Source organism: Gymnoscopelus microlampas (genome assembly GCF_963454915.1).
Source record: "Gymnoscopelus microlampas genome assembly, chromosome: 19".
NCBI classification, from domain to species: Eukaryota; Metazoa; Chordata; class Actinopteri; order Myctophiformes; family Myctophidae; genus Gymnoscopelus; species Gymnoscopelus microlampas.
The window spans coordinates 32,303,357-32,319,119 of NC_139956.1; the positions used below are offsets into that span (position 1 = coordinate 32,303,357).

The 15,763-nt window shown below is 43.1% G+C and overlaps 1 protein-coding gene across 2 annotated transcripts in view; it reads right to left on the reverse strand.

The window, feature by feature from the left end:
- dock11 (dedicator of cytokinesis 11) overlaps nucleotides 1–15,763 on the reverse strand; it is a 122,606-nt gene that overhangs the window by 77,078 nt on the left and 29,765 nt on the right. For both annotated transcript variants that reach the window (XM_084043059.1, XM_084043058.1), the window contains exons 10-16: nucleotides 14,290–14,373; nucleotides 13,857–13,997; nucleotides 10,366–10,671; nucleotides 4,062–4,184; nucleotides 3,548–3,630; nucleotides 1,820–1,942; nucleotides 910–986 (exon numbers count right to left, since the gene is read on the reverse strand). In XM_084043059.1, the coding sequence (XP_083899185.1) occupies nucleotides 910–986; nucleotides 1,820–1,942; nucleotides 3,548–3,630; nucleotides 4,062–4,184; nucleotides 10,366–10,671; nucleotides 13,857–13,997; nucleotides 14,290–14,373 (937 nt within the window). The remainder of the gene's footprint in view (nucleotides 1–909; nucleotides 987–1,819; nucleotides 1,943–3,547; nucleotides 3,631–4,061; nucleotides 4,185–10,365; nucleotides 10,672–13,856; nucleotides 13,998–14,289; nucleotides 14,374–15,763) is intronic.

Below are 15,763 nucleotides of genomic sequence, written 5' to 3' on the forward strand. Positions count from 1 at the left end.
ATTATGTAAGTTAATGGGGCTCTGATTGGGCCGAAATGTTGACCAAATTTGGAGTCATACATCATAGATATGTCATAGATGACTGACGTCATAGATGACCGACATCACAGGCTGGCCCACATGAAGTCCAAGATCCACATTGGAGCCACGGCGTTCGCATGTGGATCCTGAGATCCACATGATTCGATAGACTCTGCTAGTTATAATCGTTAGTGTTGAGTGCTCTTAATCGAATCACAAGAGACAGGCCGCTTGCTCAAACTTAGAGAAGAGTAAACATCCTCAAATGAACGCTGCAGAGTTTAAACATTTGTGGTACGTCTATTTGTACACTGTCAGAGTTGATTTTATTTCGCTACAAGGGTCATGATAATCTTCAAAAGTGGACGTTCTACTATACATTGTAAACAATGTTCCAGGGGCTAAATGGTAGGCAGTGTTAATTTTTTTTTTTAGCAAATTTTGATTTAGTTTTAGTCATAGCCTTTTGAATAAAATTCGATTTATCTTTAGTCACATTTTTGTCATTTTGGCAGGCCTTGCTGGCATCATGATGCCTGATTGTGTGCCGAAAATAGCCGATTTACAAGCTCACAACGCGTCTGCGACGTGTTGTGAGCTTGTAGATCGGCTTTTTTTTTTGCGTGACGCCCACGAGCAGCCAAGCATAAAATGACTTGTCTTAGTTCTACTGGATCTCTTCTCCACTAGTCCCAAACAGTTTTGTTTTTATTTGTTGAAGAAATTGTCAATATATTTAGTCATAGTTTTAGTCATCATAGCGCTTAGTTGTTATTTAGTTTTGGTCAGTGAAAATCTTTTATCGACGAAACGTTTTCGTCATAGTTTTAGTCAACGAAATGAGCACTTATGGTAGGATAATGAAGATGTACGCAAAGGACTACATACTGGAGATGTCAGGTGGAACACACTCGATGGTGACGTTCAGCTGTCCAGGGATGGTCTGGAGCTTGCTCTTCTCAGGCCTACAGAGGAGAGGAAAAGGGAGAACCAAGACAATCTAACACAGTCAATCTCAACCTTTCTCTTTTCAACCACCTCCAGTTTGATGCTGCTGATGTCGGGTGGAAATCCAAAACGGTTACTTTTCAGAAAATGGAAGAAAAAAAAAGAACCCTGTGTTCAAATGGATCCAATGTAGTTATTATTTAGTCACAAGCTCTCGTTAATACTTTTCATTGGTTCAATATTTATAAAACTCACAGAGAGACTTAACCACTTTCAGAAATCTACAAGCCCACAATGCGTCGCATCGCAATGCGTTGTGAGCTTGTGGATCACACATTTATGCTACTTTTATGTGACACTATAGTTAGTTAGTTACTAGTTATAGTAGGGCATTCATTTATGAAAAAAAAAACATAAAAAGTAGAAATATGAAGATACAATCACTGATCTAATAAACAATGTGAAAATGCGTAAGTCAAACTACTCATACACCGTAGTTGATGCCTCATTCATACAGGTTGATGCCTATTTCTAAGTGGAAAATCAACTTAGCTTGTATTGATCACAAGCTTGTAGATTTGCTACTTTTGATATTTTTGAATTTTTATCCTGAAAAAGTAACAGTTTTGGACATATGAGGTTTCCAACCGACAGAGACGATATCCTGTCTATTTCTGTGTGTGTGTGTGTGTGTGTGTGTGTGTGTGTGTGTGTGTGTGTGTGTGTGTGTGTGTGGGGTCAAAATATGAGCGTATGTTTTGAACAACGGTAACCAAGCGCCGACTCGTAAAAGGAAACAACACAGCAGAACAGAAAGTAAGAAGTGTGGTGACCGATGGCGATGACTCACTTCCTGATGTCAGCCAGCAGCCTGATGATGTCGTCGGTGGAGATTTTGCTGCTGTCCTGCCGGCAGAGCGGGGAGAACTTCCCGTCCATGTCCAGACTGCCCTGGGCATCCTTAAACACCTGCCTGGGACCAGAGGCAATCAGGGTTAAACCACTTAAGCATCTGTGTCATTTTAGATTTTATATATATATATATATATATATATATATATATATATATACATTGGTCGGCTATTCAAAAATAGCAGATCAAAGATTTGCAAAAATAATTATGATCACGATGTAGAAATACTCTACATTGTTACAAGTGAAAGTCTGGTGTTCAAAATTTGCTTGAGTAAAAGTATTGGCATCAAAATATATTTTGATTGATTGATTGATTTAAGTACTAAAAGTAAAAGTACTCATTATGCAGAATGTCCAAGTTTTCAAAATGTAAAAAATAAATAACCAAATAATATATATATAAAGCTGAAGTGGTTAATACTCAATTCAAAATCTAACTAGTAACTAAACTTTTCAAATAATTGTAGTGGAGTAAAAATACAATATTTCCGTCTGAGATGTAGTAGAAGTAGAAGTTTTGAAAAAGGTCTCAAGTAAAGTAAAGAATACCTCAAAATTGTACTTAAGTACAGTATTTAGTTAATACAGGGTCCCCACACATTTTTAGCAATGAATTTCCAAAACTTTTCCAAAACTTTTCCAGAATATTTAGCCCAATTTCCAGGCCTATATAACAATCATTCGGCGCAATAATGTGTCTCTTACTCCTATGTAGAATGCCCAAAGATAGGCAGTGTAGCAAAAATAAAGTTTGAGACATACATTAGGCTGCCGTCACACAGCCCGTTCGGCGAAAAACTACTTATGTTACATATTTCGTGTAATATTATTCATGTTTATGAAAATGTTTTGTTTTAACAAAATCAATAGCCAAAAACAATGCATAGCCAAATATTTTTCCAGGACCCTTGATAAATTCCAGGACCTTTGATGATGTTTGATCAATTTCAAACCTTTTCCAGTACTGGATTTTTTTTTTTTTTTTTCAAAATATTTCCAGGAATTTCATGACCGTGGGGACCCTGTTAATACCACATCTGGCACTGCAACCTACTATAATACAAAACAATTAAGAAACATCTGTCCTCAGTAGGTTGCCCAATTGTTCAGAATCTGCACACTGGCATTGTCCATTGGCAAATGCAGGGACTGGCAAAGCTGATTTTGCCAGGTAGGGACTAACGAAGATGTTTTTTTTCAATATCTATTCAGACTCTGTCAGACTCTGTCTGAATAGAGTCAGTGGATTGGCCAGTCTGAAATTGCATTGACGACTGGCATATGCAGCGACAGACAAAGCATATTCTTCACTTTTCCCAAATTTAAGCTGTTTTTTAGCATTTTTTCCACAGGCTATGTGATAGCCTGTAGTTGTGGTCGCGGTCCCATGTCTGCATGGAGTCGGGGTGCACACTGCACGCATCCTCTAGTATGGAATAGTACACTAGGAATATCACATTCACACCACATGGCTAAGATTATACTTGACCCCTGAAGCAAGAAGAGGATCTATTACATCAATATTGGGCAGACGGATTCTGAACACATCTAAAGCCAGAGCCTCGGGGTAATCATGTCAGCCATATTCTGCTTGTTCCCATGATGAATCCTAACAGATTTATGGCAGACTCATGTGCTGAGCTATGGGTTACGGCTATCTTACTTGGCGGCCCAGGCAAAAGGCATCCTGTACTGTCCCAGACGCTGGCAGGTCTGCTTGGCGGCTTTCAGCACCTTCTGGGCCGTCTGGAAAAAAAGACATGCGAATGGAAAACAATGAGAACACAGGTGCAAGTTAGGTAGGAAGTTATTACGTAGACAGGTGACAACAAAGATGTTCTTTGTAGAACCAGTGGTGGAAAGAAATAGTCTTTACTTAAGTAAAAGTATCCATAGTGCAATGTAGAAATACTCAGCACTGAAAATTGGAAATACTCCAGTAAAGTAAAAAATACCTCAAAATTGGACATAAGTACAGTCCTTGAGTAAATACCTAGTTACTGTGTAGAACTAGTAGCGTGTCGGATGTACAGTACGCGAACCATCGCCTTTTTGTATTCCAGTGAACCGTGGGAGCTGGTTCAGTGGTCGACGTGAAACCGAACCTGACCTTCTTTTAGCAGAGGTTGATGTAACGTGGAAAGCGTTTTCAGTGCAGGCGGGTGTGCGTGACGTACTTTGGTGATGTCGGAGGTCTTGACGTAGGGCTCGGCGCAGTGGGTGATGCCGTTCTGGAGGACCTTCTCCACCCGGGCCACCAGGAAGATGTCTGCGTGGGGATTGGTCACCGAGAAGATGCCCTGGAGGAGGAGGAGGGGGGGCGGGGGTGGAGGAGTGAAGGAACTTTGATGATGCGGTTCATATTGACAGGCTGGGGGAGTACATACATTAATGACTCCGTCTAGAATGCTTTTCATTAGGATTTTTCAATTGGGAAGATGGGTGAAAGGCTGTTCAGCCTGATGGACACATTAGTTATGGGAGGGGAAATCATTCATCATATTGGCCAGGCACTCGAGTACAAAAATCAATGAATTCAAAGCAAGGGGCCAGCTTCCAAGTCGTAAATTGAGGCTGTATAGGAAGTGACAGTTCATATGAATGGCCTGTAGTCTCGCTGTTTCACCCCTGCTGGCAGGGCCGGCCCTAGGATTTTGGTGGCCCCAAGCAAAAAAAGATTTGGTGTCCCCCCCCCAAACACTGTTACAGTTATAAAATCATTAGGTCATGAGATAATTTTGTTTTATTGAATATTAAAATAATAACGCTAGTTTTTGGATAGGAGATCCATGATTTTTTTAAATTTATGATGTGGCCCCCCCTAGTGGTTGTGGCCCTAAGCGACCGCTTAAATTGCTTATAGCAGCGGCCGGCCTTGCTGGTGTCAGAAGTAATTAGGCTCCATTCAAGCGGATGGGTTTTTGCCTAACCTTACACTTGATTTTATTAACGTAATAAACATATTCATAAATACTATATGCTTCCAGTCGCTATAGTTTAAAGTCTTCTTTCAATCACCATGACATGCGTTTTGATAATATATGGTCCCATTTATTTTAAAATTGATGATAAAGTAGGGTGTGCTGTAGGAGGGGCGTGGCTACCTTGTGATGATTTGATTGACAAGTTACACAACCAATAGCATTAATTCCCCACCCCCGCTCTGGTCCCAACCAATAGCATTAATTTCCGTTTCCATAGGATATAGAAAGATGGCAGATTGGAAATTGCTGAACAATAAGCTTCATTAACGGCCTGTAGAGTCTATGGGCGTAACGCTGTCCATACTTTTTTACTGTCTATGATTCAAAGCCATTCTATAATGTAAACTCCTCCTGCAGTCCACTATGAAGGCCTGCAGCCAGGCAGAAGTGGTTGCCATCGGCAGCACAACTCACACAGGAAACCAACGTGAGGCTTACAGCTATTTCTGGGTTTGTGAGACGGTGCACGGTTCTCATGTGTCACCCTCGATGCAACATGAGCACTTGCAAAGGGAGAAAATTCATATGTACTGTATGTGCATGCATACAAAAGTGCTTGGGAGGAAAATGTTACTTCTGAAGGGTTTCAAAACATTCCAGAAGATAAAACCAGATTTATATATTTTTTTAAAACATAAATGCTGCACCAGTACCAGAAAAAAAGGTATGCATTTTATTTTATTCGGTAATATAGATTTTGTTGCATCGACTTAGAGGCTAATGCTTTCAAAATATATGTGCATTGACTCTATTAATTGTCTCATTAATAATACAAAGTGCGCGCAGCGAGTCAGATGACTCGAGGAACACAGTGTGCCAAACAGACAGAAAAACACACACATACACGTAGTACACACACTCTGTTGTCCGTTACGCAGTCTGCCTATTCCTCACATGATCGCTCCCATTCTACTTAAAGCAGGACTGGGACAAACCATGCACATTTTCCACCGTCACACCTTTTTTTGGAAGTTAACTTTTCCACCACCGGCACCGACACATCACATTGTTGAGAACCATTGCAGTGTTTCTGTTTTTAACTGTTCTTAACTGGAAAAAGGGCGCAACGAGTTGGTTGCAGGGAAAGGCAGACATCTTTTTTTTGTGTTTTTCCTCAACGCCTAGCCTATACCCAACCAATCCTATTGGACCTGTAGACCAATGGTTCTCAAACCTTTTCATGTGAAGGACCCCCAAAATGATACATATTTGGCTGCGGACCCCCATCTCATATTTTGTGACAGTGACCACCAGAAGCAAAGATTTAAGTTAAACATGTTCGCTTTAAAAAAATATCTATATATATTCAAAGATTTGCACAAATGTTCACGATTTTTCAAAAATAGCAGATCTAAAAGCTCATTACTTTGGCTATTTTTTAATAGCCAAAGTAAGTATAACATTATGGTTAAAGTGGTTAAAATGATTGTGACTCTAATTTAGTAACCAATTGTACCTAATTTAGCTGGGGACCCCATGGTACTCCCCCAAGGACCCCTGGGGGTCCCCTGACCCCACTTTGAGAACAAATGCTATGGACACCAGTGTATTATTATGAGAGAGATGGATGTTGTCATGGATTCAGAACGGAGAGCCCATTACATCCTGAGTGCTGTTCCTGAGACAGCAGTGAGGACGAGAGACAGACAGACAGAAAGAGAGAGAGAGAGAGAGAGAGTGAGAGAGAAGAGAGAGAGGGGGAGAGAGAGAGCTAAAGGCTCTATCCTTGGACCACACCCAACTGCACCTAAATTAAACTGTGGTCTGCCAGGCTATAATAGCTCACTAATAACAGAGGTACAGCCAGCTGTTTGTATATATATATATATGCGTGCGTGTGTGCGTGTGTGTGTGTGTGTGTGTGTGTGTGTGTGTGTTCTGCTCATTTAAAGAACAAACACAGAGGCTGGTCTACAGCACTACAGCACGTCATTGGGCCCATAATTTAGACCCGCATAAGCTAGCGAGGCTTTGTTTTATTTAGCGTCTGTAAACTTTCAAACAGTCCAATGCGGCATGGATTATGTCTACTACCTGTCCCGGGGCTTCTAGGGCTAAAACCCGCCCCGTGCGTTACTATGTTTCTGTAAAGTCTGGGTCTCGTGCAACCTTGGTTTGTCCCTTGTCCGGAGTCTAATCCATACGGGAGGCTGCTAAATTACCTCCTGTATGGATTAGATGCTGGAGATTTGATCGATTTCCATCTGTTCATGGTCTGCTCATCTAATCATATCATAGTCGTGTTGTGTCTCACGGAACGGGAAGCGCGCGTGTGTGTACAGTATGCGTGTGCAAAGCAACCGACAAAACCTTGATTTACTGCGGGGTCACCACTCTTGCTGGCTGGCATAATCACAGTGCTTGGAGTGCAAGTAAGCATATACAGTACAGTCAGTGGTTCTTCAACTTTTTCAAGTCAAGGACCCCCAAAATTGTGTTAAAACAAAAACATTTTTTTTTTTTTTTTTAATGTGGTTTTTGGGGGTCTTTTTCTGCCTTTTTTTATTATTGATTAGCAGCCTAGGTGCCGGACCGTTACGCCAGCCGTCCGAACCGAAACAAAAAAGTTATTCCAAATTTTGAGATTTTTTTTCAAATTTGTTCAAAAATAGCAGGTGTCCAAGCTCGCAGCACGGAACGAAGTGACGCGCTGTGAGCTTGTAGATCTGCTATTTTTGAATAGCCAACGTATAAATGGATAAAGTGGTTAAGATGTTGCATTAACAAAATGTTGCTGGGGACCACCTGGAACCACCCCAAGGACCCCTGGGGGTCCCCGGACCCCACTTTGAGAACCACTGTTGCACGTGAATGCATTTCTACGTGAGCTAAGTCTCACATAACACCTGCAGGAGTGCAGTGCGCACACTGAGTCAAGAATAACACTCACACACATGAACATTATTCTTTCCCCAATAAACTGCAGCTCTGAAATATTGTAAAGAGAAGTGGCAGCAGGCAGCGCTTACTTCACCAGAGCTGAGATGACATCACAAACCTGGCAAAGAAGCCGTTCTGAAATAGATCACAAATGCTAAAGTAAACCTAATGGGCTCTGCTGGGACGCAAAAGGGACGGGTCCTTTTCAAACACTGTCAGACTTCCAAACAAAAGGTTTTCGGTCTGAGTCCAATAGTTAGAGGTAGGAAAACCTGCAGACAGACAACAGCCACCATCTGGAAATGCTACGGCAGCATGAAAATTGATTCACAACGCTTTGATTAACAAGGGAAAACGTCTATTTGAAAAACACTTTTATCCTCTCAGTTCACATAGAGGCCTCTCGTGATCAATTACTGCACTGTCAGCGGAATCCTCCAACCTCAGTGGAGTCGAGGAAAATCAGGACAACATCGGTCAGCTGCACCAGACGTCCCTGAACATCCCGTTTACATGTACACACAGTGCTTTGATGGGGAAGTGCACGGCTGTGCAGAATTTGTGAGACCTCATCGACCGGCGCACTGTTGATTTCGTCGACGGAAAATGTTCGTCGTCTACCTTCTTTCACTGACGAAAAAAACAAAGCAATGATGACTAAAACTAACACTAAATATATTGACAATTTCGTCAACAAATAAAAACTAGACACAAATGTTAGGGAGGGACTAGTGGAGAAGAGATCCAGTAGAACTAAAAGACAAGTCATTTTATGTTTGGTTGCACTCGGGTGTTGCGCTCTGAAAATAGCAAATCTACAAGCTCACAACGCGCCGCGCAACCAAGTGTAAAATCAGCCATTACGATGCCATCAAGGCCTGCCAAAATACAGTTTAGTCGACTAAATCAACTGTAGATTTAGTCGACTAAAATCTTATGATATTAAGTCGACTAAAACTAGACTAAAACTAAAACATTTCAGGTGACTAAAATATGACTAAAACTAAATTTATTCAAAAGATTATGACTAAAACTAAATAAAAATGTGGACCACTGGACGGTGAGTGGACGGCACCGAAGCACACGGCAGCACTGAGGACAACACCCGACGTAGATGCAGCTGGGCGGGGTAATTGCAGGGTGGCATAGCGCCTCGGAACGTTCCCTCGATGACTGATGAAGAGCTGACCAGATGGGTCGCCGGTCAGATCTAAGAGACACTATTCACATCGAATGGGGCAAACGTCTCCAAGGACCACAACAACCTCTCCAGTATGACATAAGAGCAAAATGGCCACCATATGAATATCGTTGATGTCAGGCAGAAACCTTGCATCTCCATATAATTATTTTTTATTTTTCAAAAATGAATTTTACACTTTGCTGTATGACAGTACTGCACAAAAGTAGCAAAAATAGCTGATACATCTCCCTGGATCCTGAGACACAGGTGAACTGAAAAAGTAATGGTTTTGGACATACTAGGTTTCCTCCCAACAGTAACGATATGGTCAATTGTGTTGCTCACACCCAGTACGGAATTGCTGACATAAATTTCACGTGTGACTCAAGATTACGCACGTCTGACTCAATGCTGCTGACGTGGGTGATTCAGACCATATGTATCTATCTACGCTGGACAAGAACAACAGAACAACTACTGAAAGTGGAAGTACAGGAAGTACCGGCCAACAAAGTTACGTTAATGCTGTACAGCAGTGGTTTTCAACCTTTTTCATATCAAGGTCCATTAGCCACGGACCACCATTTGATGAGATTCTCAGATCCAAGACTTTGAATAATTTGTTATCGTTGGACAGGATTTTGTCAAAATAACAATTCTTCTACATTCTCTAATTGTGTAGACTTCTTGTAAATTAATGAATGTGGATGTTTAACAATAATCTAACTCTCGAGAGCGTGAAATTAAACCAAATGGACCCATAAGGGTCCATTTGGTTTCATTTTACACTCTCAAGAGTTAAAGATCTAATAAGGGTCCATTTGGTTACCAACTCTCCATTTAGCTGGGGACCACCTGGAATCCCCTCTGGTTGAGAACTACTGCTGTACAGATCTGTTTGATCTATTGATCATTTTCATACACAGGGAATGCATGAAAACCATGGTACTAACAAGGTTAGTATCTATCTATCAATCTGACTGAATCAACTGAATCAGTGGTTCTCAAAGTGGGGTCCGGGGGGTCCTTGTGGGGGTTCCAGGGGGTCCCCAGCAAAATTAGCTAATAGAGCAGGGGTCTTCAACGTTTTTCAGGCCAAGGACCCCTAGCTGAGAGAGAGATATATATTGTATAAAATTGTGTCTCAGATTTAACTTGTTGTAGATCTGCTATTTTTGGCCAAAGTTCTCCTCAGAAAAGGGACGCTAGGGTAGTGGTTAATGTAAAAAAATAAAAATAATATATATATATATATATATATATATATATATATATATATATACTATCACACAAAGATTTGGCGGCCCCCACTGTAGTAACTCTGAGGACCCCCTAGGAGGTCCCGGACCCCCTATTGAAAACCCCCTGTAGTAGAGCATCAAAAACAGTTTGAAGTGAAAACTGACCCAAATGAAGGTGCCTATACTGGCCTACCTGTGTGGGGAAACGCAGCAGAGACTCCGACACGCGCTGCATGACGGGCAGGCCGTCCCCTCTCCCCCCGTCTCCGTTCACCACCACGCCCCCGCCCCCGCCGCCGCCTCCCCCCTCCTCGCCTCCTCCCCCGCCCCCCTCCGACTCCGAGGAGGGGGAGATGCGGCCCCCCGAGGAGGAGGAGGAGGCGTCGGTCAGCATCATCTCCCTGACGCACGGCGGGTTGAGGTCCACGTGGAAGTCGGCGGAGATCTTGCAGCTCTTGGAGACGTCGAACAGCGCCAGGCTGATGAAGAACGGCTCCACCTGCAGGTGCAACAACAGAGCAGTGTTCATTTTGCTGACTAAGATTAAGACTAAAAATATTTTGATATTTAGTCCATTGGTTCTCAAAGTGGGGTACGGGGACCCCCAGGGGTACTTGAGGGGATACCAGGGGGTCCCCAGCTAAATCATTTATAGGAACCAAACGGACCCTTACGGTTCTGTAACTCTGAGAGTGTAAAAATGGAACCAAATGGACCCTGACGGGTCCATTTGGTTCCATTTGTACACTCTCAGAGTTAAATTAACATCCGCGGGCTAATTAGTGTCAATTTGGGGGTTCATGACATGAAAAAGTTTGAGAACCACTGATTTAGTCGACTAAGACTAGACTAAGACTAAACAATTTCAGATGACTAAAATAGGACTACAACTAAATGGTGTGTTATTCAAAAGACTAAGACTGAATCAGAATTTGCTAACACTGGTATTTAGGTACCATGCAGTGTTGATTTTAACCCACTTAGACCTGAGGCCGATTCCAAAAACGCCTCCTAAATCCTTCTGAAAACGTCAAATATTTATTCAAAAATTACAACACATTTATGTTGCTATATACTGCACATAGCAACAACAACCCCAAAAGGGGTTCTCGTCTTGAAAGGTATAGTTACAAATAGGGGTTCCTGCCCTAAATGGGTTAAGAATTAAGTAGCTTAAGTAGTTGATTTCATGTATTTTATTTACCATTTTAATATTTTGGTATTTAGTCGACTAAGACTAGACTCTAAACCATTCCAGATGACTAAAATAGGACTAAAACTAAATTATGTGTCATTCAAAAGACTAAATCAAATTTGCTGTCAAAATTAACACTGCAACACGAGACTGAGAGGGCCGGATGATGGTGGATCAAGGGTTTATGTCTCGGTGCATCTAAAATGTGAGTGATGGTGCCTTCTTTATATGTGTGTGCGCTGTGTGTTGTGTTTTGGCAGACGTGTGCATTTTGCATGGCGAGCAGCACATGAGTCTGTCTGCACTCATGCTAAGTGTTTCGCTGCTTGACGGATGGAGGAGCCTCACCTCGGCGCCTTCCAGGAAACATTAAGGAAGGGAGGAGGGAGGGATCTCTACAAACCTCACGTCAAATGTCAGGATCCTCCTCTCCTCCTGGCCCCTGGCCGCTCCTCACGCTCCGGGGAGCGTGAGATTTAGCCCGAGTGGTTTATAGCTCAGGCTCAGGCAGTGGCTCAGGAGGAGGTGTCCTTTGAGACACTGAGACCCTAAATGCTCCCGATGAGCGGGTGTGTGCCTTTGCATGGTTGCCTCCTCCATTGGTGTGTGAATGTGAACCACGTGTAACACATTGATGTTCAGTGGTGTAATGGTGATTTTTTAACCGGGGGGGGGGTGGCGCTATTGTAATGACAGCGCTTCTGACAAAACCAGCTAACTCCATTCTCCATTGGATCCTCAAATTTTCTGCTAAACCAGCAAAGTCCACCGGAGTTAACATTTTTTTCTGACTCCAGCCTCCACCCCTTTTTGACCTCCAACCTCATTGTGAGCTTGGAGGTCCATTCAGCTGTTCTTATCAATGATGAACAAAACCTCCAAACTCCACTTTTTTTCATTTCCTGAAAAATAAACATTTTGGAGTTAGCTGGTTTGTGCCGGACAGCAGAGATAAGTAGAATGCATAGGGCCTAGGCTATCAATAGAGGTGATGGTGGAAGAACGAAAACGAAAATGGTTTTATACGCAATTCTAGTTAGTTTTGCATTGTTATTTTGAGTGTGTGTCAGTGCGACGATGATCGGATTAGGCTATCCTGACTATAGCTTCTGAAACGCCTTTTCACAAAAAAAAAAAAAGATTCTTAAACTCACTTTTCAGCAGTATTTTACAACAGTAGTAGCAGTGCCTGACCATAGTATGGGAACGCATGCTCGCGCCAGTGCATGTGCGATTGTGCGTGCACGTGATCCCCCCCCCCCCAAAAAAAAACTGCCAGAACGCCGTGGTGTCGCGGGAAGCGACCAGTGCACCTTTGATGATGTTCCACCGTTGCGGTGTGTGTGAATAGGTGAATGTGAAATACATTTCAAAGCACATTTGAGTGGTTGGAAAGACTAGAAAAAGCGCTATACAAATGCAGTCCATTTACTGCTTGCATCACCATTGTAATTCATTGTGATGGAGGAAGCACTCAGCCCTGCTCAAAACCGCCACCTCATCTCACACACTCAGTACTCCAGGCTTGTACTCCATTCATCAGAGCCACCATCTGCCTAAGTTTAACTCCTTGTTTATCCGAGGAGATTCAGTTTGGGACCTGATTGTTTCCATCTGACGCAACAAGCCAAGGAAAGGAGTGTTTAATGTGTGCACGTGTGTGTGTGTGTGTGTGTGTGTGTGTGTGTGTGTGTGTGTGTGTGTGTGTGTGTGTGTGTGTGTGTGTGTGTGTGTGTGTGTGTGTGTGTGTGTGTGTGTGTGTGTGTGTGTGTGTGTGTGTGTGTGTGTGTTGTATGATGATGTTTATCACTGGCCGGTAGTGTTTATGAAACCGTTTACATGGTATAGGAAGCCAAATTAAGATCAATCAAGGCCAAATTTCGTACCACTGTAATTCCTACAGTGATTCTAATGGCTGAAGCCAAACTGAACCACATTTAACAGTGTCGTCCCACTCTGGCTTGGTTGCTGAGTGAAAATCAAGTAAAGGACAATCAAGGAAGAAAACCGTTATGGGGGAAGTTCAGGATACAGCACTTAGGATTTGTGTCTTTTTATCGGAGCATAATATAAAGAAAAACAGAAACACTGTGGCACCAAGACCTCATCTTAGTGTGCGGGCCTGAGGCAGACTGACCATGGTTCTTCTTTGATTTGTTTGGTTAGAACCACCAGCACTGGAGCTGGAGCTAGACAGAGCCACATGAATTATGAAGTCAGATTATCTGGGCCAGCGCTGTAAGAGGGGTGCAGTTTGGGGGGATGCTCTGTGGTGCAAAAAGGGAAACTGTGTGCTGCCTGTCGAATCAATCACATCCATTCTTTGCCTGCGACTGAATCCCGGTGGGATCTTTTTTATTTTGTGCGATGCCATCGCAGGCTATAGCTCACGCTTACTGTTGTCCTGCAACCTGAACATGGGCGAGCTGCCCTCTTGTTAAATAATATTCCGTAAATGAGTAGAAGAAAATGAGGCGCCGTTGACATACGTTGGTGAGGACGCCGTCTCCCTTCTCACTGACGCAGCCCTGCAGGCTGAAGGTCAGGTCGTGGCAGCTGACCACGATGCGGCGGCCGAATCGCTCCTCGAACGGCTTCACGTCCGGCTCGATGCCCGAGAAGTCCAGCCTCTGGGGTAACAGGGAGAGAGAGAGAGAGAGGGGGCAGGGCAATAAATGAGACGGAACAAAGAGAAAGGGAGAGAAATCAATGCAGGTCGAAGGGAAAGAGGGTCGAAGGTGGCGAGGTGGTGATTGGAGATGAGAGGAGAGACGGAACAGCACAGAGGGAGGGAAGACGGGGGGGTTATGAGTACATGATGGAGATAAGAGCAAGAGGTTGTGAAGGGGGGGGGGGGGGACTCAAAAGTTGAAGTCAATACTTAATAAATAAACGATTGGCCGGTGGAGAGGGCTTCTATACCTGTGTCTCAGGATCCAGGGAGAAAAGCCTTTGTCTGCCTTCGTTCCTGTTGATTTTGTTGAGCTGGTCCGTCTCCCTGGCGTACTGCAGAGATAAATACAGGGAGAGAGACAAGAAACGGACAGAGGAAGAGAGACAAGGCAGGCCGGCAGGCAGGGAGAGACGGAGCGAAAGGCAGACGTAGATGAGGAATACAAAGGGGAAGAAAGAGAAGGGGAGAGAGAGAGAGAGAGAGAGAGATAATGAGAGACAAACAAAAGGAAGCCCACAGCGTGAACCCCTACAGCACCCCTCCTGTGGACAAAGGTGCTGTAAACTGGCTGTTTGTTCAAAGAGCATAATCGCGCGCAGGACTGGCCCAGAGCAAACGCACGAAGGCTGCACCGCAGCACAGAGGTCTTTGTTTGTGTGTGTGTGTGTGTGTGTGAGTGCGTATAGAGCTCAGAGACATGTTCGGAGTGTCTGGGGTGAAACACGACCGTTCTCTCGGGCTTCGAGAAATGTCTGTAACACAGACAAAAGACTGGTTATTTTTTCCATAGCTCTGCAGGACAGAATCCACAGTTAAATACCACTTATAAAAACGTTCTAAGTTATAGATGGTAGATTCTGCACAGCACAAAAGCTCAGATTGATAAAAACTTAAATGCAAGGATGACATGTGGTTCAGCAGTGCACGAAATGTTCACAATTTAAGCACATGTTCAAAACATAACAGATGGTACAAATCCTGCACAGCATGAAAGCTCATTCAGCCTAATAAAATTATCGATGCCAGGTTCAATAAAGGTTGATTTCTTTACCACTTTAAAGTGAATGAGTGAATTTCCTCATGCCTTATTATTACCTACATAAATCATATACTGTACTGGAGAAGCAAATCTTTGAAATGGGACATGCTATGAACAACTATGCAATAAAAACCTCCGCACCATGCACAAAAGTAAGTACCATAAGTCAGTCTGTGCATACTGAAAAAAAGTGTGTCTGATGAAGAGCGTGCAGTTCGAAATGTTCTTTTTTTTTTGGGTGCATTAAAGCACTTTATCATTGGAGCCCTACAGTGTGCGAGCGGTTTATTATTATGTCTATAATCATTTTTCAATTTTCCTGCACTGATCGTCACTCAGCACCTGTCCAATGTTGGGATTTGGGATGTGCATGTCTTCTACTATAGGATACTAGCAATAGTTTAACCACTTATGTAAAACCTATATCCAGGGCTCACTTTTTCCCCTTTTACACCAAGTCTCTTTGCCGAAAAAACCTGATCTACAAGCTCACAAATCATCACAACGTGACGTCTTGTGAGCTTGTAGGGCTATTTTCGATGAATGCTTGCTTTTTCTGGCCAGAATAGAGGCGCTAGGGTTCATAATGTGGTTAACTGTTGGTGCTTCGTTAATTAGACTCAAGCGATGTGACCCTTTGCTACAGAACAACCCCAAAAATTACAGTTACTGGCAGTGGTATA